The sequence below is a fragment of the Diabrotica undecimpunctata genome, chromosome 4 (genome assembly GCF_040954645.1).
Source record: "Diabrotica undecimpunctata isolate CICGRU chromosome 4, icDiaUnde3, whole genome shotgun sequence".
Lineage (NCBI taxonomy): Eukaryota > Metazoa > Arthropoda > Insecta > Coleoptera > Chrysomelidae > Diabrotica > Diabrotica undecimpunctata.
Window position 1 is genome coordinate 109525164 of NC_092806.1, and position 25107 is coordinate 109550270.

Here is a 25107-nt window from a genome sequence, read left to right on the forward strand (position 1 = left end):
AATATTTCGGCACGTAAATTTATCCACTCGCATATTTGTTCCTTCAATGATTGGTCAAATATTAATGCAAAGATTTCTTCTGTAGTACTTGAGGTTGGGATATTAATTTGTATACCAGCTTGCTCTGTAAATTTAAACAACGTGGGTTCACTACCGTGTCGATATCTACCCACTCGTTGTCGTTTTCATTTGGACCACCATCAGGATTTCTCTCGACTTCCTCCTCAACATCTTCAGCAGTATCTTCATTATTTACACTTTCATCAGACGAGTTGAGGTCTTCAGCGCTTGAGCTATTTTATAATGAAGGTGCATATCTACTTCCTGAATCCGAGTAAGCCTCCTGTATTTCCTCAGAAGTACATGCCAAAACTTCATCGTTGTCTTCAGCCATTATTTTATCAGCTTCTTCTTGAAGCTGTTTTTAGCTTGTAATTCTAATATCTTCTTGAAGCTTGTAGTTATAAGAAAAAAATCATATAAACCAGGTTGAAAAAATACTTAAAATAATTTAACCGATCATTAAATGTGATAAAAAGGTGCTATTGTAAAATTTAAAACAATTATCAAAAAAGGATAGTTGCAACCCATATTTATTAACATAATGTAAGTAGTATATTGACTATATATGTAGTTAGTTATGACATAACCTGTATATACAATTATTTGTAAAGAAACAATATAAACCATTTTCAATATTGAAATTTTAGGAAACAGTTTTGACTTACAAATACATAATAAATACATACAACGCACAGTTATAACGCACCACAGTACTTTCTAAAATATAACCTCACTTTTACACATTTTACTTAGGTAATTAGCCGTTTACATTACTATTAAGACTACAAAATAAGGAGTCAGTAATAAAATAAAATACTTACTTGCATATAAACACCAAAACAGCGATTTAAATCAATAAAATGTGTTAAAATAGCAAAACACAGCAGAGCAGCAAAACACGTGTTGTTTGTCGGCAGTTACAAATGAAATTGGTTAGTGACTGAGAGACCATCCGACACAATCACGAGCCAGACCTTACTATAGACCACTGAAAAATATGAAACCTTTACAGTAGACGGGTACAACGGAAATCGAATAAAATAGTAATATTGCTAATGGCTCACATTTGAGACGGCAGTCCAGCAGAAAATTGTGAGTGGCTCTTATATGGGACGCTTGGTAGCGAACGAGTTAAGGCCCAAGAAACATATACGAGGCGTGTTTTTTAAGTAAGTACCGTTTTGGAATTAAAAAAAGACGTGCAAAGATATGGCAATAATTTTATTTTTACATGAAAGCCTGTACCTTAATCTACTTTTCTACATAATTTCCGTGAATATTGAGGCACTTGTCATAACGTGGCACCAGTTTTTGAATACCCTCTTGATAAAATTCTGCCGCCTCACTTGTTAACCACTTCATCACAAATGTTTTGACTTCGTTATCGTCTTGAAGACGCTGACCGCCCAGGTGTTTCTTCAAGTGCTGGAACAAATGGTAGTCGCTGGGCGCCAGATCAGGGCTGTATGGAGGATGATCTAGAGTTTACCATTTAAATGATTTGATGAGATCTTTGGTCTGATTAGCCACATGTGGACGGGCATTGTCATGCAGCAAAACGATACCCTTACTCAACTTGCCACGTCTTTTGTTCTGGATTGCACGACGCAGATTTTTCAATGTCTCACAATAAGACGCTGCATTGATTGTCTCATTACGAGGCAGAAACTCCACTAGCAATACTCCTTTTCTGTCCCAAAAAACTGTGCACATGATTTTCCGGGCAGAAATTGTTTGCTTAAACTTCACTCTTTTGGGTGATGATGAATGTCGCCATTCCATGGATTGTTGTTTCGATTCTGGTGTGACGTAGGCCACCCACGTTTCGTCACCAGTAACAATTTGGTCTAAAAAATCTTCACCTTCACTGTGGTACCGCTCAAGGAAAGTCAATGCACTGCCTAAACGTTGGGTTTTGTGCAAATCCGTCAACATTTTTGGAACCCAACGTGAACACAATTTCCGGTAATTCAAGTTCTCGGTAACAATGCGATACAAAACACTACGAGAATACTGAGGAAAGCAGTCGGACAATGATGAAATTGTAAAGCGTCTGTTTCTCTCACCTTTTCGTCCACTTTCTGCACCAAATTTTCATTAACGACCGAAGGACGTCCACTCCGTTCTTCATCATGCACATTTGTGCGGCCATCTTTAAATGCTCTCACCCATTTCCTTACCATTCCATCACTCATAATATTTTGTCCGTAAACTTCAACGATCTCACGATGAATATCGATCGGTTTTACGCCTTTAGCACTAAGAAATCGTATAACAGCCCGTACTTCACAATCAGCGTGACTCACGATTGTTGGAGGCATCTTAAACACTGGAGTAAACAAGTATACAATGAAGAATCAGACTGTAATGGCGTCAGTGCGTAGACAAGAGATGTAGGTAACCAGCGCTCATGCGCGGAACGCCGACCGTAGCGGTGCGGCGGCGGAATCGCAAAACGGTACTTACTTAAAAAACATGCCTCGTATATGCCGGTTTGTTGTATTCTAATGATTTCTCTTGCACTTGCCTCATTATAAATATAGCGTCGGTGCATGAGCTTCCCGATCTAAAACCTTGTTGTTCTTCTGCTAGTGTTATAATTTCATTCAGTTTATTTGTTATCACTTTGGTCGTTAATTTTAATTCTGTGTTCAATAAATTAATTAATTCCTCTGTAAAATATTTAGTCAATACATCAAATTCATTTCTGTTTACTTCACATCATATAGTTTGAAGACCAAATTTACAATACTAATAAAAAAGAAGAAAAATTTTATTTCAAATTTTTTTATATAAGATATAAATAAAACACCCAAACGGGCTAAATCACAAATACAGAACGTTTTCGGAATGTAAATTCCATCATCAGTGTAACAAAGTGCTATGAGCCACTAAAATATATGGGTGAAAACCCTTTAAATGTTATAAATTTACAAATATGTTACATTATATGTTATTTAAAATTAAGATGTTTAAGTTACCGTTGGAATTGGTAGTAACATGGCAACGTATGGCTCGACATCGGTGCTCTACATTTGTGAATGTGAAAAAAGAAGAACTGTCATACTTTAACCTACAACTACATTAACAATGTCATTTTTATATCTCAAAATTTATTGGACAACAAAAAACAATTCGTTTTAGTTCTTGAAATTTATTTCTATTTTACTATTTGACATGACAATAATTTCTTTCATTTACTTAATAAATATACCTTGGATACCTTGCCTCTGCATAAGACGCTCTGATGATACCTAATAAGGTCGAAATACGTATAAGCCGATGGCAGATGCCCTGCATTGAAATTAAATCTAAAACCGTCTTTACTTGGTTTCGCGTACTAGAACCTACATTCACTAAGAATTTTTACCGTGATGAACGGCATGTGGAATGCAAATTGTAGATTCCCTTGTCGACTAATTTATCAATATGTCTTCTTTTTCAAGTTTTAGAAAGCGCAGTGGTAAAATTTTGAATTTAGTTTCGCCAAGTAGGAAATCTTGAATTTCTAACGTTGTTTATTGCTTGGATTATTTGCACACCCAAACTAACATCAAAAAAGGCATCTGTCTCATTCTACCTTGTTACAGTGCTGTCTGTTCAAAATATATCTCTTCGGTGTGATTTTATTTTTATGAATATTTTACTTTGAAAATGAAACCTTAAACCAAAATCATTTTAATTCGAGCATAATTTTTGTTACAGATCTAATGCAGTCATGGAAGACGCTGCCCAGGCAATGACAACAAATGCTATTTCTTTTGAAGGAAGCTCTGCTGAAGATTCTTCTAGAACCAAGGAGCTTGTGAAACAAATTGTGGGGACCTGGCGGGAACACTTTAGCAAGGGTATATTGAATTCGGCCAGTTTTGAAGACTTATGGAAGGTAACTGTTAAGGTTACATGTTGGCATTTACTATGTATGTTTGTAAATATAATATGGGAGAAGCTTATATGGCGAGATATTATGATATCTATTTTCTGTTCATTTCTTGTAATTTTTGCGTCTATTCATATTTTTTTTTGTTAACAATACCAAGATGTTTGGGACGGTCTCTTTGTTAATTTTTGTTCCGTAAAGTATCATATCCTCGGATTTGTATAATTACAGCAGCTTAAGCCTGCCACTCACGTTCCAACGCCGCAGTACGATTTTGTCGAATGCTACAGAATTGAACGTAATTTGATCGTGTATTTTCACCATTCGACCAAATCGGCGCGATTTGACGACAGACAAACAAGTCAGTCGGCAGCAGTATGAGTTGGTTGGGTCGTAAATTTGGTCGTGTATATTGTGACAACAAAATCTTATTACTGCAAAAAATCATTTGCTGGTAAATTTGTCTTTGGAAAATAAAATCGACATTATATCATATCATTATAAAACTGCTAGAAAAAAAACTGTGAATATTTTGGTTGCTAAATTTCAAGAAGTGTAAGCAGATACTAATGAAGAGTTGGTAAAAAAGAAAATTAATAATTTTCGAACTTCTTCGAAAGGGAATTAAAATTATTTGGATATAATCGCAATTCTTCTAATAAATGTACGTGACAGTATGTATGCCTTTTCAGCAACCAATATTTGCACCACCACCTACGTTTCTTGTATTTTTTTCGTTTATACAAAGAGCAAGAGCCGCTAAAAGTATATCGTTATCTGACATGTTTCTGATTTGAAAGTAAATCTCATACTGCAAAATCGGTACGTGTGTGTTCCCATCCGATTTTCAACATTATTGTACTGCAATTGCATTCGACAAAATCGTACTGTGCCGTTGGAACGTGAGTGGCGGGCTTTACAGTAGGTATATGTGTAGACATTTTACTGTTTCCTTACACGGCATATAACCGATTGTCTTTACACAGTTAATTTAGTTTTTCAAAGAATTCCTAACTCCACCTAGTGCTAGACGTGATACCAGAGCCCAAATTGTTGATTGAGATTATTAAGTTGGTTATATCTTAAATATAGAAGCAGATTTTCATCTTGAGGCAAATCTTGGAAAAGACTAGTGAATTTAATATAGACATCTTTTCATTGATTTTGAGGGTGCCTATGATAGCATCCATCGAGAATTTCTGATCCATGCACTGAAAGAGTTTAATAATTCCAACTCAACTCATTGATATAGTAAAAGAAACACTAAAAGTACAAAACAAAATTCGAATTCAAAACGCACTAACAGATACAATCCATTTGAGAACGGGCCTACGACAGGGAGATGCTTTATCCTGTATTCTATTCAACATCACACTAGAGAAAATAATTAGAGAGTCAGAAGTCAACACCAGAGGAACAGTAATAACAAAAAGTGTACAAATATTGACATTTGCAGATGATATTGATACCATAGCTAGAAATGAAAGAGAAATGATAGACGCATTTAATGCGATAGAAAGAGCGTCACAAAACAGTGGCCTAAACATTAACGAAATAAAAACCAAATACATGAACGGCAAATCGACAGGCCAAAGAAACCTACAGAATCTGACAATAGGAGACTATAACATCGAAAGCGTGGAAAATTTTACATATCTAGGTTCACTAGTTACTGCAGATAACAATGTCAGTGAAAAAGTTAAGAGAATAATACATATCGCTAATAAAACATATAATGGACTAATTAAACATCTAAGATCTAACAACATCACAAGAAAAACCAAATGCAAAATATACAAGACCCTGATAAAACCGGTCCTTGTATATGGATCAGAGACATGGACACTGTCGAAAAGCGATGAGAACCTATTAGGTACGTTTGAACGAAAAATCCTTAGACATATATATATATATATATATATATATATATATATATATATATATATATATATATATATATATATATATATATATATATATATATATATATATATATATATATATATATATATAAGGGGATGAAAGAAAATATCATATGGCGCAGAAGATATAATTTTGAACTATACATACCATACAATGAACCCGAGGTCATAACATCCATAAAGATCGGACGTCTGCGCTGGATGGGCCATGTTGAACGGATGTTGGAGACTGAAACACCAAAAACATATAATGAGGCAAACACCAGTAGGGAGAAGGTCAAAGGGAAGACCCAAACTTAGATACACGGAACAAGATCTGAAAACACTTAAGATTACTAACTGGAAAAACAAAGCTAGGAACAGAACAGAATGGCGGAAAATCCTAGAACAAGCCAGGATCCAGATAGTGTTGTCGAGCTACTGCTGATGATGATATCTTAAATATGAATTTTCAATTGAAAGATATGTAATTTCCGAATACCTCGATTGATATTCATTGTAATGGCATGGATGAGATAGATGTACGTTCAAGGTTGAATATGTCTAAAAAGAGAAACTACATATTTATTTAATATTGAGTGGACATGGACCAAATCTACATCTAATTTAGAAAGCACCTTTATTATTTACAATTTGAAACATAGTATTAATAATTTAAGTAATTGATAAATTTATCAGTATAAATCTTAGACAAGGAAAGAGGGAAGACAGGTAACGCTCATTTAATAAACTGCAATATGAGTCCAGTTTCGATGTGACCGCCATATTTTGGTGCCTGTACGTTGCCGATTACTACCTCTCGCTAGAGCGATTTTAATCTAAGGTTCTTCGTGCCATCACTAGTGCGCCGTGGTTCATTCCACAGTGATACATATTTTAAACGACTGAAAAAACACCTCAATGAGTTAGCGATAAATTTATTGGAAAACTCCACACAACTAAATAGATTAAACATTAGAATTCCTCTTGACCTACCATTTAGAAAATAGCTGTCTGAACTTAGTGTTAGCTATTTTAAACAGTTAGAATAAAATAAGTACACACAAAAATTTCAATTTAGAAAAAACGTGTATAATATATTGACTAGAGAAATCATTGGTAACAAAAAAATGTTTAGTATTAATGATTTAACAGTAATTAATCGTTTGTTTTTTTTTAGCTATGGGTCCCAAAAATTTACAGCCCATCTTTAGATGAAAGCTGTTTAAATTGGAATTTTAATGAAGAATTAGGACAAGATATATTGATAAACACCTTGGACATATTCGTATATAATGGAGATCCAGAGATTGTGCTACAGAAGATTACCGAGAAACCCCCATCAGTAAGTAATGCGCGTTGGCCAAAACTTATATTATTACATAATTCACCTCTTCTCTGACCGTCAAGCGGAAGAGATCGAGCTCCTAACGTTAAATTCACTACAGTGTTGTCAAGTATTTAAAGATTTCTTTGAAGTGGAACGGGTACATTTTTGAATTACAATGTTCAGTTTTATTACTTTATTATTAGGTATTAGTGACTATTATATATAACTCTTAAAAGCAATAAGCTACCTTTATTATAAATAAAAAAATATTTTTTACAATATTTTTATCACAAATTACATATCAGGAGTGAGCTTAAAATCAGTTTAAATGATAATTAAAGGATTAGAAATAGAAAATGGTAGCTCAACTAATAATAAGTTCTCTTACGTCTAAAAAAAACAGGTAGATACTATCCAAAATGAAAATGGATCAATTTGACGAAGACCTTTTACGAGTTTGATTGAAGGTAGTGATCCAGCTATAAACCCCATTTGGTATTTTCCAACTGACTTTTCTACATACGGTTTTAGGCCTCTACAAAGAAGTGTGGAGAATATTTCATAAGCGTTGTCTATAAAATGATCCCTTTATAGTTGGAGTATTCGAGAATATCACCTTTTTTGTGGATTTTCCAAATTATGCCTGTATTCCAGTCGCCGGAGAAGGCTTTCTTTCTTTCTTCAGATTGTCAGTATCGGGTGACTTATTGTTTGATAGCTTATTTATTGCTTCATTTACATCGGTTAGTGATGGTGTTATCCGGTCCTCGATTTGCGTCCTTCCCGGTATTATGCTTCACTTTTTGAGTTAAGAAGTATACTTAAGTGTTTTCTCCATCGGATTTATATTTCTTCTCTGTTTTTTTCGAGGACATAATTACTTTCCTGTAACTGCTACAATCCATGACGTCGGAGCTATACCTAGTGTCAATCAGAAAATGATCCATTTGGTTTCTCGTGTATCGATCTGGCAACAACCATATTACTTTGTGTTTGGTTTTGTGTATCATATTGAGTGATATTGCAAAATTAATCAGTCGGGTTCCGTTGTAGATACTGTGTTTGTCTATTGTAGGGAAGAAGAACCGCTTTTGACCCTCTTTCTTTTCCATTACTATTTCTACGTCATTTCTTGGGCATTTTCTATATGCAGTTTCCAGCTCTTCATAGAAATCTTCTTTTTCTAAGGCTGTTTTGTTCCCTGTAGGGACTATAGTTAAAGAATTTGTAACGTTATAAACGTCACATCTTTAATAATTTATATTTAAATAATTACTTTATTTTAATTTCTTTATTAATTTATTAATTCTTTTACCTTCAGTTTCGTTTTTACTATTTTTTCTTCAAAAAAAGTAGTTGACGCTCTCTTTCTCTTTCTTTCCGGTAGAATAAATATTTGTCTTCTCTCTCTGTCCGGTAGACTAAATATTCGGTTCTATGTTGACAGAGGAGCTAATTCCATCCTAGGCATACGTCCTATGACATCTGTGCTATACTTCATTATAATCTCCCACTTACTTTCTTTCAATCAACTTTCATGGTGGGATATCCTTTTTTGTCTGTAATTGAAATTTATAAAAGAAGGCAAAAATTATTATAAGGTTCATTTTATCGTCTGCAGAATTCTCTTGGGTTTAAGGGATATTTCTGAAATATTTTATTGGAATATTTTATAGGATATTCCTAGAACATTTTATTGAAAATACGTTATGGGGTGGGCCTAAACAGCTATCTTTAAGCCTGCGTGACCTGCCCACATAATCTGCAGGCCACACATATCTGCAAGCTCCCATGATTGATTGAGGTATTATTTTTATAATAGTATTTTAATTTTCTTTGATAATCTTATCGTTACAAATTTTGAGCCTTTGTTCGCATCCAGCAGATCCGATGACTTGTTTGATTATGTTATTGATAAGAAATCCCGCTCCAAATACGTGTCTCTGGTGTGACAGTTGTAGTATGTCTTTGCTTCATCGTGATTCTCTGTCATGTCTACCTTATTTCTTGAAGACGTTGGTTTTATAGGGATCTGTTATTTAAATAAGAAGTCTGAAGGTATAGCGTCCGCACATTCCATGATGAAAAGGGTAAAAAATAGGCATACTGAACTCACTGCACTGGTCAAAAACAGTACAAAAACATCTTTAAACAGAGTGTTGTACTTTATGTTGTGAAATCTGGCAACTCAATCTGAGAACAATAAAAAAACCATGTTCGAGTAAAACTGAAAACAAAATGACTTGATGGAGTCCCAAAAGCCAGTCAGTGAGGGATCTACGTCCTGGAGATAGGGTCGATAGACGTGAAGGAAGACTGGAAACTGAAAAGCGCAAGTCGCTATAAATCGGACATTATATATACATTAAATGATCCCAATCTCATATACTTATTACGTTATCTAATAATATCCCACTACAGGATCACTACGTTCATAACGTAGTTAATCAAACTCGTAACAGGTCTTCGTCAAATTGATCCATTTTCACTTTGGATAGTACCTACCTGTTTTTTTAGACGGAAGAGAACTTATTATTAGTTGAGCTACCATTTTCTATTTCTAGGCCTTCCTTAATTATCATTTGAACTAATTTTAAGCTCAGGCCTGCAAATAATATGTAATTTGTGATTGACTGAAGTTAAAAAATATTTTTTTATTTATAATAAAGGTAGCTTTTATTGCTGTTCATCGGTGGACCATTTATCCAACTCTCATCAGCCCTGACCCTGCTTCCCACTAGGATTTGTTTCCACAGGGTTGCTCAGGTTAGCTGGGTATATCTCCCACAATGTTAACACACTCGCAGGGATCTCCTTTATGATTGAGTGTCTAACACAGAACTCTTGAAGTGTCTTTATCATACACTCTCACAAGATTCATAAATACCATATAAACATTTGTGTTTTTTTATTCTGTTGTTGAACTGATTTGTATAAATCTAAAGTAAATCTCGGATATTTCGATTTCCTTACGTATCCATTTATCAATTACTCTAATTACTGCTAATTCCAGCATATATCCAGCGATATTTCTAGTTCAAAGCCTACTCTTCAATGCATCGCAGCTTGTCAATTCAGCACTTCTTTATCAGGAACAAATTTCACTGACATTATCCTTTTACTCGTTCTTATAACTCCTACAAAGTTTAATTTCTTTATCAGACCAGGATCCCTACGTTAAGGACTGCCCTGTCAGCTAATGTATTGTTGCAGGTACTTTGGCATGCAACCATATAGTCTTAAACAAATTAATAAATCCACAAGGAATCTACGTTCCTGTATTTGGCTGTATACCATATATTAAAAAATTTATTAAAAATCCTTTGTAAAAGGTATATAATTTTTAAAAACCCAAATGGGTTGTTATAGACAAAACGTTTTCGGAATCCATTATTCCATCATCAGTGTCTAGGTGCACATGAGTGTAGCCACTAAATACATGGGTAAAAACCCGTTAACAAAAATTTAGTTACATTTGTTTTACATTATATTATATAAATTGCTAGGATGCTAAAGTTACCGTTGGATTAGGTAACATGGCGGCATATGACTCCACGTTGAAGTTGCAAGTCCTGAGACGGTGTGTCTACGAGGACTTAATGGAAGCAACTGAAGCTTCCTAGGGCTTATGGTCCTATAATCTTCACAAACTTTTGCTCCTGGTTTTTTGGACAATGGTACGAACTCCGATTTGAGCCACTCTACTGGTATTTTTCTTGCCTTGTATATTTCATTAAATATTTCAGTTATTATTTTTATTTGTTCTGCATCTAATAGCTTCAACAGTTCTGCAGGAATTTCATCAAGTCCCGCTGAATTTTCTTCAATAGTGGGCTCTTGTATTGTTCTAAGGTCATGGAAAAGCTTCTCCAAGTATTCTTTCCATACTTTCTTTTTATCTTCTTTGGTTATGGCAAAATTGCCTTCATCATCTGTTATTTTTTCGCTGTTGCGTTTTCGGAACCTTCCAGCTATTACCTTCACCTTTCGGTGAACATTGAAGTTATCATATCGACTCTAATACTCCTCAATTTCTTGGCATTGTTCTGTTTTTTTGTTGCTCTTTGGCTTCTCTTATTTTTCTTCTGACGATGGTATGTATTCTCTTATATTCTTGGACATTTTTTTTGTTTTTTTTTTCTCTTATCCATAAGTTCAAGTATTTCATCGGTTAACACGATTTCCGTTTCTCTGTATTTTTCTTCAGGTGTTGTTCTTTAATTCTCTCACTGTCTCTTGTATGGTGGCCAGACTTTCCTCTATAGTTCCTGCATTTTTGCATTTTAGCACCTTTGTATTGAGGTTTTCACTCACCTTCAGTCGAACATTGGGATCTTTCGGTTTTCTAACATCATACTTCTTCATCGACTTACTTGTACCCTTCTTCATTCTGACTTTGAAATTACCTACAACTGGTACATAATCAGAATTTATATCTGCCACCGGGTATGTTTTGACAGATGTACAGCTGTTCCTATACCTCTTATTTACTAGCATGTAATCAATCTAATTTCTTACAATCCTTCCCTTTACTTTTATATCTAATACTGTTTATTTTGGAGAACACATACTTCACTTAAGAAAGGTGGTATGATAAAAATTTCTTGTGTTTTTTTAATTAAATTTTATGTTTTTTGTATGTTCCGTAATCATTTTACTTACTCCTTGTATTTATATTTAGGTTTGCGGCAGAGTTTTCAAGCTGGGCGAACCCACGTATTCCTGCAGAGAGTGCGGTATGGACCCTACCTGTGTGTTATGCGTCGAGTGTTTCAAGAACTCCGAACACCGTAATCACAAATATAAAATGGGTACTTCTCGTGGTGCGGGATGTTGCGATTGTGGCGATCGCGAAGCATGGAAGAGAGATCCTTTCTGTACCATACATATGGCGGGACTAACGGAAGAAAACCAAAGCAAGGGTTTACCAGAAGATATGAAGGAGCGCGTCCGAATTGTATTCGAGACTGCCGTATGGTACGCGTATCGCATGTTAAGTACCGAACATATTAAGGATGTACGATTAGGTGGAGCTGTTGAAAACTTTTTTGATATAGACACTTATTGTACTATACTCTATAACGATGAAATACATACTTTTGAACAGGTTATTAGTACTTTAACGAAAGTTCTTAAATGTAATCAAAGAAGTTCAACAGAGTTTGTTACTAACATCGACCGGGAAGGTAGAGCCATCGTTAAATGTTCATCTTTTCAGCACTGTTGTGATCTTAAACAAGATATCGAGAAGTTTACGTCCCGACACGGTAACAAACCTTTAAAGGTACTCGTTAACCATGCTCATCTTATATCTCACCAGATATTTGCAGGGAAGATATTAAATTGGCTAGAAAAGGTCTTAATACAAGGAGAAGGATTCAGAGCTATTTTTGCCGATGTTGTGCTGAAACCACAAAATCCAGAGCCGTGCATCATAAAGGGCATCCTACAAAAAGATTTAAGTCTTTGGAAGAGTGCTAGGACCCAATGGCATCGCTTGTTAATATCAGGTATGATGCTTGAGTATGAGAACAAAAAAGCGTTAGCAAAAATATTTACCAAAAACTATGGGCAAGTAATGAAAGACTTTATCAAAGACGATCACGACCATACTTTCTCTATATCGTCTCTATCGGTTCAGTTGTTTACTGTTCCCACCTTAGCACATCATCTAATAGCTAACGATGACATACTATATATACTTTTGAACACACTTATCTCTGAATGCAACAGAAAATGTAACAAAGCTGGTAAATTGGAGTTCGAGAGAAATCCCTCTTGTCAGACCTTTAAAAGAGCTCTATATATGTTATATGATTTAAGGTACTTATTGAGCGTCATCCCAGAAACATGGACTGATGATTTAAGAAGGAGCTTCTTACATGGACTATCTATGATGCTGTCACTTCTAACTATGATGCAAGGTATCTATTCTTTTTGTTTTTAAAATAAAACATTAGTCATTCACTTTTAATATCAGTTGTTACAGTAACGATGTAATTAGAAAATGGAATCCTTATATTAGCGATGTAATAGCCTATTTTTTCTCACTAATTCAGAGTGGGAGCTTAAAGTAAATATTCTGAAAGAGATTATCGAGATGATCTTTTACTGTAGCCTATTTTCTAAAAGTTTGATTAAAACTGATATGAGTATAGCAAGGACTGTTGTTTATGCGCAGTTGTGTAGCTTAACACAATTTAAATAATTAAGAAGAATTTGCTCTTCCTCACTCAGAATACTTATTATATTATTTTGAAACTCACTCGGTTTTCAGGTTGGACCGCGTCTAATTTTGTACTTAGAGCTTTCAACTCCCTCCACGGGCGGAATATTACAGAGCCTTAGTCTCCTGAATTGCTGAATACCTAGATCACTTTAATACTACACTCACTGGTACTACACTATACTATGCAATGGTATTGCATAGTATAGTGTAGTACTTTTACACCGTCGATGGTGACGGTTCGTTGTCGTAGTGTTTGTTTAGCAAATCTTAAAAAACAAAAATAAAGTAAATATTATATAGATAAAATTCTTAAAATCCGTAAATTGATTTTCGAAACCAAATTCAGATTTTTGCTTAGATGTTATTAGAGATGTTATTAGAGACATGGGGAATCTAAAAATTGCATTCCACAACATATCTCCTCAATTAATCAAAAATCCTTAACGAATTGGTTTCTAGTACTCGTACAGAGTATATCGGAATAAAAAGGAAAAAGACAGTTAAGATTGGATTTCACGTACAGTGTCTGTGTATCCGCCTTATACGTATTTCGCCCTACTAGGGCTCTTCAGAGATGGGTATTTACAGTCGCTCTGAACGTGAAAATAAATCTTTTCTGTCTTAGGAAGCAACTCTAACATGGCTTCGTATGAACGCAAATAGCGACATCTGATATTAAAATCCGTAAACTAGTTTTTATTAGCTATTATTTAGCTATTTGCGTCTATACGAAGCCATGTTAGAGTTGTTTCCTAAGACAGAAAAGATTTATTTTCACGTTCAGAGCGACTGAATAGCCGCCTCTGAAGAGCCCTATTAGGGCGAAATACGTATAAGGCGGATACACAGACGCACTGTACGTGAAATCAAATCTTAACTGTCTTTTTCCTTTTTTTTTCTCCCATAAAATTCTTAGTTTATAAAAACGGATTGGAGGCTATAGTTTTTTAATTTTCAATGAGAAGTGTCAAATGTGCAAGTCGACAAATGAAGCTACATTTGGAAAATATAATATATCCAAACTATCTTATAACGGGGAAATTAAACAATTTTATACTCTTGTTAACCGTTTGAAGCCCGATTTTTAGTAAATTAAAAAACAGGATTTTTGTGAAATGTATTTATTTTAGTATATTCTTAAAACAAATTCAGTCAAAATAAACAATGCTGATCCTGAAGTATTATCCTGCGGGATGTGGTATTCTCAAGATACCAGCAGGAACATAGCGTAACAAAAAATTAAATGAGAAATAAAAACTAGGTAGCACTTCTTTCTTCTTATTTTTTTTTTGCATGGAACGTTATAAAACAATTTTTGTCGTGTTTGAGACAAAGTCCGACATTGCAAGATAAACATTTCTACTGTGTTCTGCTAACATTTGCTGTCGTGCTGCAGTTGGTAAATCTCAAAGATGTAGTTCTGTGGTGCATATGAGAAGACTTTGAATGGCGCAGTTCCAAGGGAATATGCCTTTTGAATTCACTCACTAGTTTTTCTGCTGATGGTCTTCCCCTTTTTAATTGTTCTGGAGCTCCAGTAAGGCCTCATATTCACAGACAGCCGGAATTCTTTCAAAGACATACTTTTAGATTGGCTTCTAAGTTGAAATAGAATGAATGCGTTTACGACGCAAGCATCCACAAAATAAAAAAATATTCTATGACACCACTTGTGTGATTTACGATTCACCTCATAAAGACTTTTCAGCATGTCAAATTTGTCAACACATCCCATATATGAGTTGTAGAGCACTACCATTTGTGGACATGAAACCTCATTCAGAGTAGCGTCTTTTTGTCTTCTCTTTACAACTTCGTTTGTTGCTGGATTTTGGTGATTTGCTAAAATAATAACACTTCTGCAATCCATCCACTTCAACGCAGGTAGTCCATCTGTTGAAATACGCTAATCTAAATCTCCTCGATTCATTTGTCAGTTTTGAACTCTGGTAAATCCTTTCTTTTTTTTTTGAACGGTTCCACTTGCGTAAATTCCGTCCGACAATAAAGATATATGAAGATCAATACAGTTGAAATAGTTGTCAAAGAACACTCGGTGGTGTTTATTTACCAAGACCCTTGTTAGATCCTGTATATGTATATCTGGAACTCGCACATGAATCTGCTCTAACCCATACTTTGTAACCACCTTTTATAGGTTTATTGGACATGTACTGTCGGATGGATACTGCTTCGACCTTGAAATCATATAGACTCATCAATCGCTTGAAACTCATGTGGATTCAGTACTGCAAGAAACGTTTCCGTGAGTTTGGCCAGTAGAGGTCGCACTTTGTAAGGTTCGTCAAATCCAGGATCAGTTTTTTTTGGCTAAACTGTATTATCAACCAGATGTGAATTGCCTAGTAACCAAGCGAATCTATTACGTAACATAGACGAACTGATGAAAGGGTCTCGTAATTCATCACGTGACGACCAATAATATCTGTAACTGGGCATTTCTTTTATACCCATTAATAAATTTACTCCAAGATATGTTTTGACTTCGTCTTCTGTTGTAGGTGTAAATCCATTTCCACCTCCGTGTTTTTGAACGTAATATAGATTGGTTTGAAAAACAATTAGGTGAATTAGATCCTCAGGAAATAGTTCCAAAAACACATCTGTGGAGTTATCTGCAGAATTTGGAATGTTTGGACCTCTAGTTTCAATAAATTGATTTGTTTGTGTTATATAACTTTCATTTTGGGTCCAAAATATAGAGTTATCTCGCTTTGCTAGCGGTACATCGTCTTCACTATTCGATTCCGATTCTTGATTATTTGGAGTATTGATTGTTTCATCTTGATTGTTAATTTGATCTTCAAACACGATGTTCATATTTCTAATATCAAAGACATCCTCATTATTTGGTCGCCGAAATTCATTAACATCCAATTCATCTCCCAAGACGCTTTCAATATCAGAGGCACTTGACTCCTGGTCACTTGAAATTTCATCCAATAAGGTGTCAACCTCGTTTTGGGACATATTTTCCAAATGCCTGAAGCTCTACTTTTGATTTTGCGTACTGGCAGAATTCATATAGGAAGTGCCCTGTGGTCGTGCCAGAATACCATACAAAAGACAGTGATCTACAAAAAAATTGAAATGTATCATGCAAATAACAGTACTTAGTGTGAAACACACTTCAAAAATATCACATACCCGTAATTTTTGTAATTAATAATAATTGAATAAACAAGAAAACAATTAAAATATGTCGCTCTGTCAACACCGAACGTCCGCTTCAAATGTGTGCTTGACTAATTATGTTATCCAGTCAATGTGATTCAATCAAATCGGTTCTAAACTGGTTAGACATGTTAGGCATGACAAGAAATGTTTATAAAGGTGGTCATCTCAGCATACCGACAGTCATCAAAGGTTTAAGGGTGATTGCACGCTATCATAATTATATACAATAAAATAAACACATCAAAAATGTCTAAAGAACACTTATCAACTTAGTTTTGAGGCAATAGAATCCATCCAAAATCTATTACAGATGTGTGTAGTGAAACCAAAAATTCCTGTTACAAAGAGAATAAAACAGCCATTTCAATTAAAAATAAATCAATAGAAAACAACATAGTGTTTACAAAAGCAGACAAAGGTAACACTACTATTGCTATAGATAAAATAGAATATAATAACAAAACAATAGAATTTTTAAATAATCAAAACATTGAAACGTTACACAAAGATCCAACAGAAAAGTATCAAAAACAAATTAAGCTAGCTTTAGAAAATTCAAAATCAATAGTAAATCCAATAGAACAGAAATACCTCAGTATCATGAACCCACAGCCTCCTAAATTATACTCTTTCATATTTATTTATTTGGATATTTTTATGGATCATCTAGAGACAAAGATTTCAAAACATCCCATATTCAAACAGTTTTTTTATTGGTGGAGATACGTAGACGACGTACTGGTATGTTTCACAGGAACTAACAGGCAACTCGACCAATTTTTATCGTATATTAATTCTCTTCATAGTCATATTGAATTTACAATAGAAACAGAACAAAATCAATCCATAAAATTTTTTAGATTTAAAAATTACCAGACTTAAAAACAAACATGACTTCTCCATCTTTCATAAACCTACCCATACTGACACGACTATTCACAATTCATCATCCCATCCCACACAACATAAACTGGCAGCCTATCATAGTATGTTACATAGATTAACAGCAATTCCTATGTCAAAATACAATTTTGAGACAGAATTAAATATCATTAAGCAAATAGCAGTAAACAATGGATACAACGAACAAACAATTAATAAAATGTTAAATCAAAAACTACACAAGAAAGCCCTGAACTTAGTATTTCCACCACCAGAGAAAAAACCCAGTACCTTCTGCTCGATTACATATACGGGCAAAATATCAACAAAAATAGCCAAACACATAAAAAAGAAAGGAATAACACCAGCTTTCAGAACAAATAACAGCGTAGGCAAATATATTAAAAACAATAAGAGCCAACATAAAAAACACTTACACAGTGGTGTGTACAAACTTAAATGTGGAGACTGCCCAAAAACTTACATTGGTCAAACAGGTAGAAATTTTAATAAACGAATAGCAGAACATAAAAGGGCTTTCAATAATAGAAAAACAGATTCTACATACGCACTTCACGTTCTAGATCATAATCATTCTTTTAATGACGAATTTAAAATTCTACACATTCAAAATAAAGGCCTTAAGCTATCTTTGTTAGAATCTATGGAAATCAACAAATTAAAAAACACAGATATAATTCTGAATGACCAGCTTGAGACAAACAGTTCTCCCCTCCTCAACCTATTTCATTAGAGACTATAAAGTGTAAACCCATGCCAAAAACAGATCACTTGAGAAAGGCAATCAGCCGAAACAGCTGTAGTGATAAGAATTTAAAATAAATTTTGTGGAAGTTTTGAAAACAAAGTTTTCAGTGTTTTATTGTTACATATTGATATTGATTCAAAGTGCCTTCCACAAAAACGGGAACAGTTCGATGATGAAAAAAGTCCACTATATGGGAGAATAACCTGTACATGTCTCTAGGTCCTCTCCAAACTCTCACTCTTCTTGAATCAGGGTAAAGATAAAACCTAGCTTCATCTGCTAATAACGCTGAACTCCATTCTTGTAAGCCCCAATGGACATGTTGTTGTGCCCAACTTAATCGAGTCCACGATGCCCATGCCGTAACATGGAACCCACAATGAACGTCTGACGTGCAGGCCAGCTTCATGCAATCTATTGGGTCACATTAAGTAATGTTGTGGGTATTTTCTTGTGTTCCAAAAAATCCACGTATAGTTATATGCATATTTCGACGAGCTAATCCTACCACACATCGATGATGTCGAAGATTAGTTGCATGTTGACGACCTCAATGTCTTTTAGCGACATTCCCAAATTATTCAGATCGCGCAAACGCGAAAACACACTCCGAGATACGTAAAAATGACCTTGTGAAAGACCAGCCTCAATCATATTCACAGCACTTGCCGTTTGAACATGTGTTAAATGCCGATGCTCCATCTGTATTTAAAGTAAATACAGATTTTCTTTAAAATTTGAAGCACTTTTTCTTTGCAATTTGAAGCAGTTAATCGTACGAATTTGAGGCGCTATCACTTTTGCCTTAATAAAATAGTGCAAATAGATTAATTTTCATGGCATATCTTGACTTCTAGGGAACAAGTTTTCAAATTGAATGGTATTTATTGACAAAAAAATTGTTATTGAAAAAAATGGAATAATAGTGTTGTTCTGTAGACATTTTTGAGATGAGTATCTTGATTTAATAATTACTTTTATATGAGGTAATTTACTGAAATATGTAAAAATTTTCGGCCCCCTGTTTGTGCTGGAACGTAATTCAACGGTTAGTCCACTAGTAATATCCAAGTACGGAGACACATAAATTTATTTTCCGTTAAGATTGAAGAGTTTAAAATGCCACTCTATTTATTAATTTTAACAGGTATGGATGCTGTAACTCGTCAAGTAGGCCAGCATATGGAGTACGAACCAGAATGGGAGTCAGGTTTTAATCTACATATCAAATTAGCCTACTGCATCTCGTTGGCTGTAGATTGGTGTGGAACCGACAAAATCGTCTTGGTAAAGGCTTATCGAGCCATACTGAAAAAGCTAGAGGAAAACCCATGTTACGAACCCAGTGAGGCCGGTAAAGTTCGTGAACTAGCAGATCACAGTACTGCCTGTTTACACTATGATGTTGCTTCCAAACCTGTATCGATACACCTGCCACTCACCAGGTAATATTTTATTTTATAATAAATATTAACTTATAACAAACACTAAAGCTCCTTTGGTGGTACTTAGCTCTTGGTGTCTTTCATATCTGCACAAAAAGCATTTATGTCGTTTCGAAATCCTGAACTGTAAGAGAAGTTGTGTGATATCTACCTATTCTCAATTTTTCTTCTGCTAATCGTTTTTTTTTTCATTTATTTCCACGCACAATAAATCTTGACTGTTCGTGATTACGTAATCAATTTATGCTCTCTTATCAGAAGAAATTAATTTTCCTTTTTTTTGAGATATTTGCGATCTTATTTCAACTGTTGTTGTATGTTAAGAGTATCTGCTGTTTCATTGTTCAATGGACAATAATTTAGGCTCATTCAAAAGCAAAACAAGTAAGTTTTTGTTCTGAACGAAAAAAGTATATCGAAAACAATCAGGTAGCAACTAAATAATGGGACAAATTGAATGAAGTGTATGGCTTCCCTTAACTATAATTATTGCTCTTATTCGTTTGTGCATTGATTCAACTAAAGATCTGCATGTTTGTAGAGTAAGAGATTTGTTTCATATTTCTTCCATTTTGACGTATAGTTCAGACAAAGTTAGCTGTGAGTTGTAACTCAATCTCTCCTTCATTTCATTCTAGATATTTTCTACCATTTTTAAGATCAGGGCTTTGGGAAGGCCAAAACCAAACATTTATGTCGTGACCATGGGAAATTTTTTTTGTTTTGACTGTGTGACAAACCGCTTGTTAAAAGATTAATTTTTGTCAACTTTTAATTTTTTTAATACGTTCTAATATTTATTATTTTATTTTATTATTTAGCGTATGGCCTTTCGACACATTTATATGATCACAATAAACAAGTTTACTTAACAAAACTCAATTAAAATTGAGTCTACATAAAAATACGTAATCGTATCCAATTTATAGGCAAATGTCGAGATTTTTTATGTAGTTAATCGACTCGGGCGTCGCAAACAGGAAATCTTTGTAAACTGCCCTCGTAATCTCGCTGGCGACATTCCTCCGTTATGTGCTTGATAGATTGGACCTTGCCGCAGCTGCATGACAGTAATGGTAGCTTCTTACCCCATTTGTTCAACATATTGACCATGTTGAATTCTGATGAGGTTAAGTGTGCACCAGTTCCTACGCGGTAGGTCAAATCCAGGAGGTGTCTCTGTGATTCAAGGTATAATTGTATTTGGTTGAGTTTCCGACTATTCATGGGTCCATTTGATGATCATGTTGAACCCGATGGCTGCGGCCGTTTCTGCAGTTGTATGGGAGATTTTCTGGAGCGCAGTCGACTTTTGGCTGCATCTAAAATTTCGCCGAGCATTCCCATATCACTTTGTTTCTTGGTGAGATTCCGCTTGAAAGATGCTTAGTATTTTGTCCATGCTATCTGAGTGTTCAGTTCTAGACCCATACACTCCTATTCCAGTTTCTTCTGTTGGTTTAGGACCTTCTGTTTACCCCTTGATGACATTCTTATTTAGCTAAGAAATAGTGTCTTTATCCCATTCGTTTTTACAACTTAACTTTGTAGTAAATTCATTTATGACATGGCATGCTTTAATACTGACTTCCATTAAAGTTGAATTGACAATTGGATCTAATGATTCCTTTGTAAATGATCTTGTTTTTACGGTCTCCACTAGGATCTGACATTAGCAGGATTACTTCCATATCAGCCGTTGGACATGTCCTCAGTGCGTCTGTAATTCATACATATTACGCGAGATTGTTCCTGGTGTTTCTCAGACGGACTTCACTAGAATGAAGAAGAAGCAGCTCTCATCCTACTTAATGAAGAAAAATGTGTAGCAAACCCATCATCCAAATATAACCGGCTTTGGTTGTCAATACTAAAAGAAGAAGTCGGTAACAAGAACATACCAACAATAGCGGATTAATAGGAAGTCGAAGACATCCAATCTACAATCTACACGCAATAGATTTGCAACACACAAACGTATAATCTACGTTAAAATACTTTACAGACATATAATACAAAAAAAAAACACGAAACGCTCAGAATTTGATATTCCGAGATTTTGAAAAACATAACCTACAAAAAACATCTTGTGGGTTATACATTTTCGTAAAATTTTTAAAATAATCTTTTTAAAAACGATTTCCGGAGTGGAAATCGAAACGTCAAAAATTAGTTAGTTAAAAATGTAATTTTTATTACAATCAATTATGGCTTAATTCCATATAAACACAATATTTTCTGATTTTGTTTTATCCGGTGCATACACACTTTCAAATTTTGGCACCTTAGTGATGCACATTTGGCACATTATTTTTAGATTTAAATATTGTAAGTCCTCCATCAGGTGTTTTAATTTTGTATATAATAATATTCCTACTCTTCCCTGTGTTTTCATGTTTTTATCGACTCCATTGTAAAACCGAATATAATTACCATTTCTCATGTCGTTCTTGCCTTTTTTTATTTGTCCCTGGCAGCAAATAAGAAATCTTATTATGAACAATTCCAAAGATGACTTTCTGGACTCGAGTCAGTTCAATTTATTCTAGTTTTATGGCACTATGACTTAATTTAGTAAACATTTAATTGATTGACAAAAGGTATTTATCAAATTTATTTTATAGATTTTTGGCGGCCCTTCATCTTCACCTCGAAAAATACAACCTACATTTCGACAAAGCGGAATTCCTAGTGCCCAAACCGACACCAGTCCAGATAATGGAACCAGTCCTGCGAGCTCAGGTGATGATCGCGCAAGTACACGCAGGCATGTGGAGAAGGAACGGCTACGCCCTGCTGAACACTCTATTCTTTTACCACAACGTCAAGTGCAGAACCGAAATGTTAGACCGGGATATCACCCTACTTCAAATAGCCGCTTCTTTAATTGAAAGCAACGAGTTTCTAATTCACATTTTGAACAAGTTTAATTTGATTAATTGGGCTATGACTGATTTCGAAATTAACAGTTTAAAATCTCCAGAAGAAGATAGCATTCGGCAGACCATCAATTTGGTTGAAGAGATGTTGCATGTGCTCATATTTATCATAGGAGAAAGGTATTTATCGTTACTATAATACTGACAGCTGGTTGCATAGACATATATTCAGTGTTTCATCAGGTGATGGCGTAATCTTAATTGTTTTGCTGAATATTTTAATGGTATAGTATGTCCGGGTTATTTGCACATATATGACAATATTAACGAATTGTTTTATATTAGGTTCATTATCTACTCACAGAACCTAAAATCATGAAATTGAGCCTAGCGTATTAACACAATGGAATACAAAGCAATATAGCATCAAACAATGTAACAATTTACAATTACGGTCCGAATATATCATATGCCTCCTTGGTCTCAGTTTAATTTTCATTATTGTCAAATTTTTGTTTCTTCTACGCGGCTATACTCCCCATCCAATCTTGTTTCATTGATAGGTCAAACGCAATATTGTAATCATTAATACCTAAAAACAACTGTAACACATTTTTACATGAATCCATTTTAATTTTTTTGCTCTAAAGTTTTTAACATAACGCTATCTTTTTACGTCGTTATATTCCATGACCTCTTCACTTTCATTTAACATCTTAAATGCGTTTCTGTAATCAATAATGTCTACTGTAACATAAAGATATTTGTGTTTCTATATCGTTATACTTCCTGTCTTTCCATCTTTCATTTGATATATCATACGCTTTTCTCTGTTTTGTATCTCACATTTTGCAAATATACATGTACTTCCGATTGTTTTACGGGTGGGAGGAATCTGGAAGAGAAAGCACGCATTTCTTGCACTTCACCTCAATTAGCGTTTTCTACTAAGAAATATATCTACGCTTAGATGAACAAACTGTCAACATACCACAAATGCTTGGATCTAACACACCGGGAGTAGAATTATTAAACCAACCACACTAACGTTCAGAGTAGAATTGAATAATTTTATGGGCTTCAGGAAATTTTGATTAAAAAGATAAGATTCACCTCTTTTAGTGTTACCACTTTATGATCCCATAGTTGACGATTTTGTTCAGTAGAATTTACTGATTCATTCTTGTGGTTATGTACAACTGAAATTTTGGAGTTAAAAGTGTTGTTTTTTCTTTAGTCATTCATTCTCTTTCTCCTTCTTTCGGTTCCTCTCCTATCGGAGATCAAGGTGGGTCCAATATTTCTACTAGGCTTTCTTCTTCTTGTACTGCTTCACATATTTCTTCATCTATCATAATGTGCTCTTTCTTCGGTCCCCTGAAAACAAGAATTTAAATATTATTCACTTCTCTCGAATCCTGTTTTTGATCAATTTTGAAACCAGTCAGCAATAGGTAGATTATCTTCAGGATCATATTTTTCTGTTTCCTGCGATAAAACATTCAAACAAAAGCAATAGCTTTTTCCATGATGCTTGGATAAATCAGGTGAAACAGAGCTCCAGGTGTCGTGGAGCATTGTCAAGTAAGAGTAAAGCTTTTATAGGTAAGTTAGATCTTTTCATAAACTTCTTCACTTCTGGGACAAAATCTTTATGACACCATTCACTAAAGACCTCTCTCGTGACTCAATGTTTAAATTGGTTCTTGTGTGTAACAGACTGACAAACAAATGTTTTTGAAAGCTCTGGAATTTTTAGATTTACCAATCACTAACAAATCCAATTTGTGGGTTCCAGCAGCATTTGAACAGGACATAAATGTGATTATACACCTTTACTCACTTTACAACCTGGTTCGCTCGCTTCTTTAGAGGATACGAATGTTGTTGTTAGACAGCAGTCTCCAAAACAGCCCACTCTCGTCTGCATTATAGATTTAGTCAGGAAGAAGACTCAATACTTTGACTTTGTCTTTAAAATGCTGAATAAATAGTAACACTCATATTTGTTACTTGACAATTTTTCACCTGATATAGTTAACACGTAGTTAATATAGTTAACAGACATATATCAAATCGCTTTTTAAATTCATCCAGCCCCTTAACACTAACATGAAAGTCATTTTTCTATGTAATTTTTTTTATAAAACTTATAATTATTTTTGCTGTCAGAATTTCAGCAGATACAGGAATGTATATGGAACGCTTTCCTGGTCCAGAGTCTATCGTCTTCATGTGGTCAACAATATTCTGTTTTTTTTTTAAGATCGTATAATAGCACGTCCAACTCAATACCAATCTTCTTGTGCCAATTTGCACATGTTTTCTCTACTATCTAAGTTTCTTGTTTCGGTTTACTTGGCATTTTTATTTACATTATTCTCACTTAAAACAGTAGGTAAATAAGTATGTACGTGCTCCAAATAAGTTGTGAGGTTAGACTCTTTGACGCGGTGGGTTGTAAGAAAGAGAGAGAGAGGTGCGGCGGTTGATCGAGATGCCTAATTAGTGAGATTCTACTGTATAATATA

At 34.6% G+C, this 25107-nt stretch overlaps 1 protein-coding gene across 2 annotated transcripts in view; it reads left to right on the forward strand.

The window, feature by feature from the left end:
* Nucleotides 1-25107, forward strand: part of Ubr1 (Ubr1 ubiquitin ligase) — a 102105-nt gene that overhangs the window by 19408 nt on the left and 57590 nt on the right. For both annotated transcript variants that reach the window (XM_072530005.1, XM_072530004.1), the window contains 5 exons: nucleotides 3769-3949; nucleotides 7025-7189; nucleotides 11856-13098; nucleotides 19400-19697; nucleotides 22322-22756. In XM_072530005.1, coding sequence (XP_072386106.1) covers nucleotides 3782-3949; nucleotides 7025-7189; nucleotides 11856-13098; nucleotides 19400-19697; nucleotides 22322-22756 — 2309 coding nt within the window. In that variant the 5' untranslated portion in view covers nucleotides 3769-3781. The remainder of the gene's footprint in view (nucleotides 1-3768; nucleotides 3950-7024; nucleotides 7190-11855; nucleotides 13099-19399; nucleotides 19698-22321; nucleotides 22757-25107) is intronic.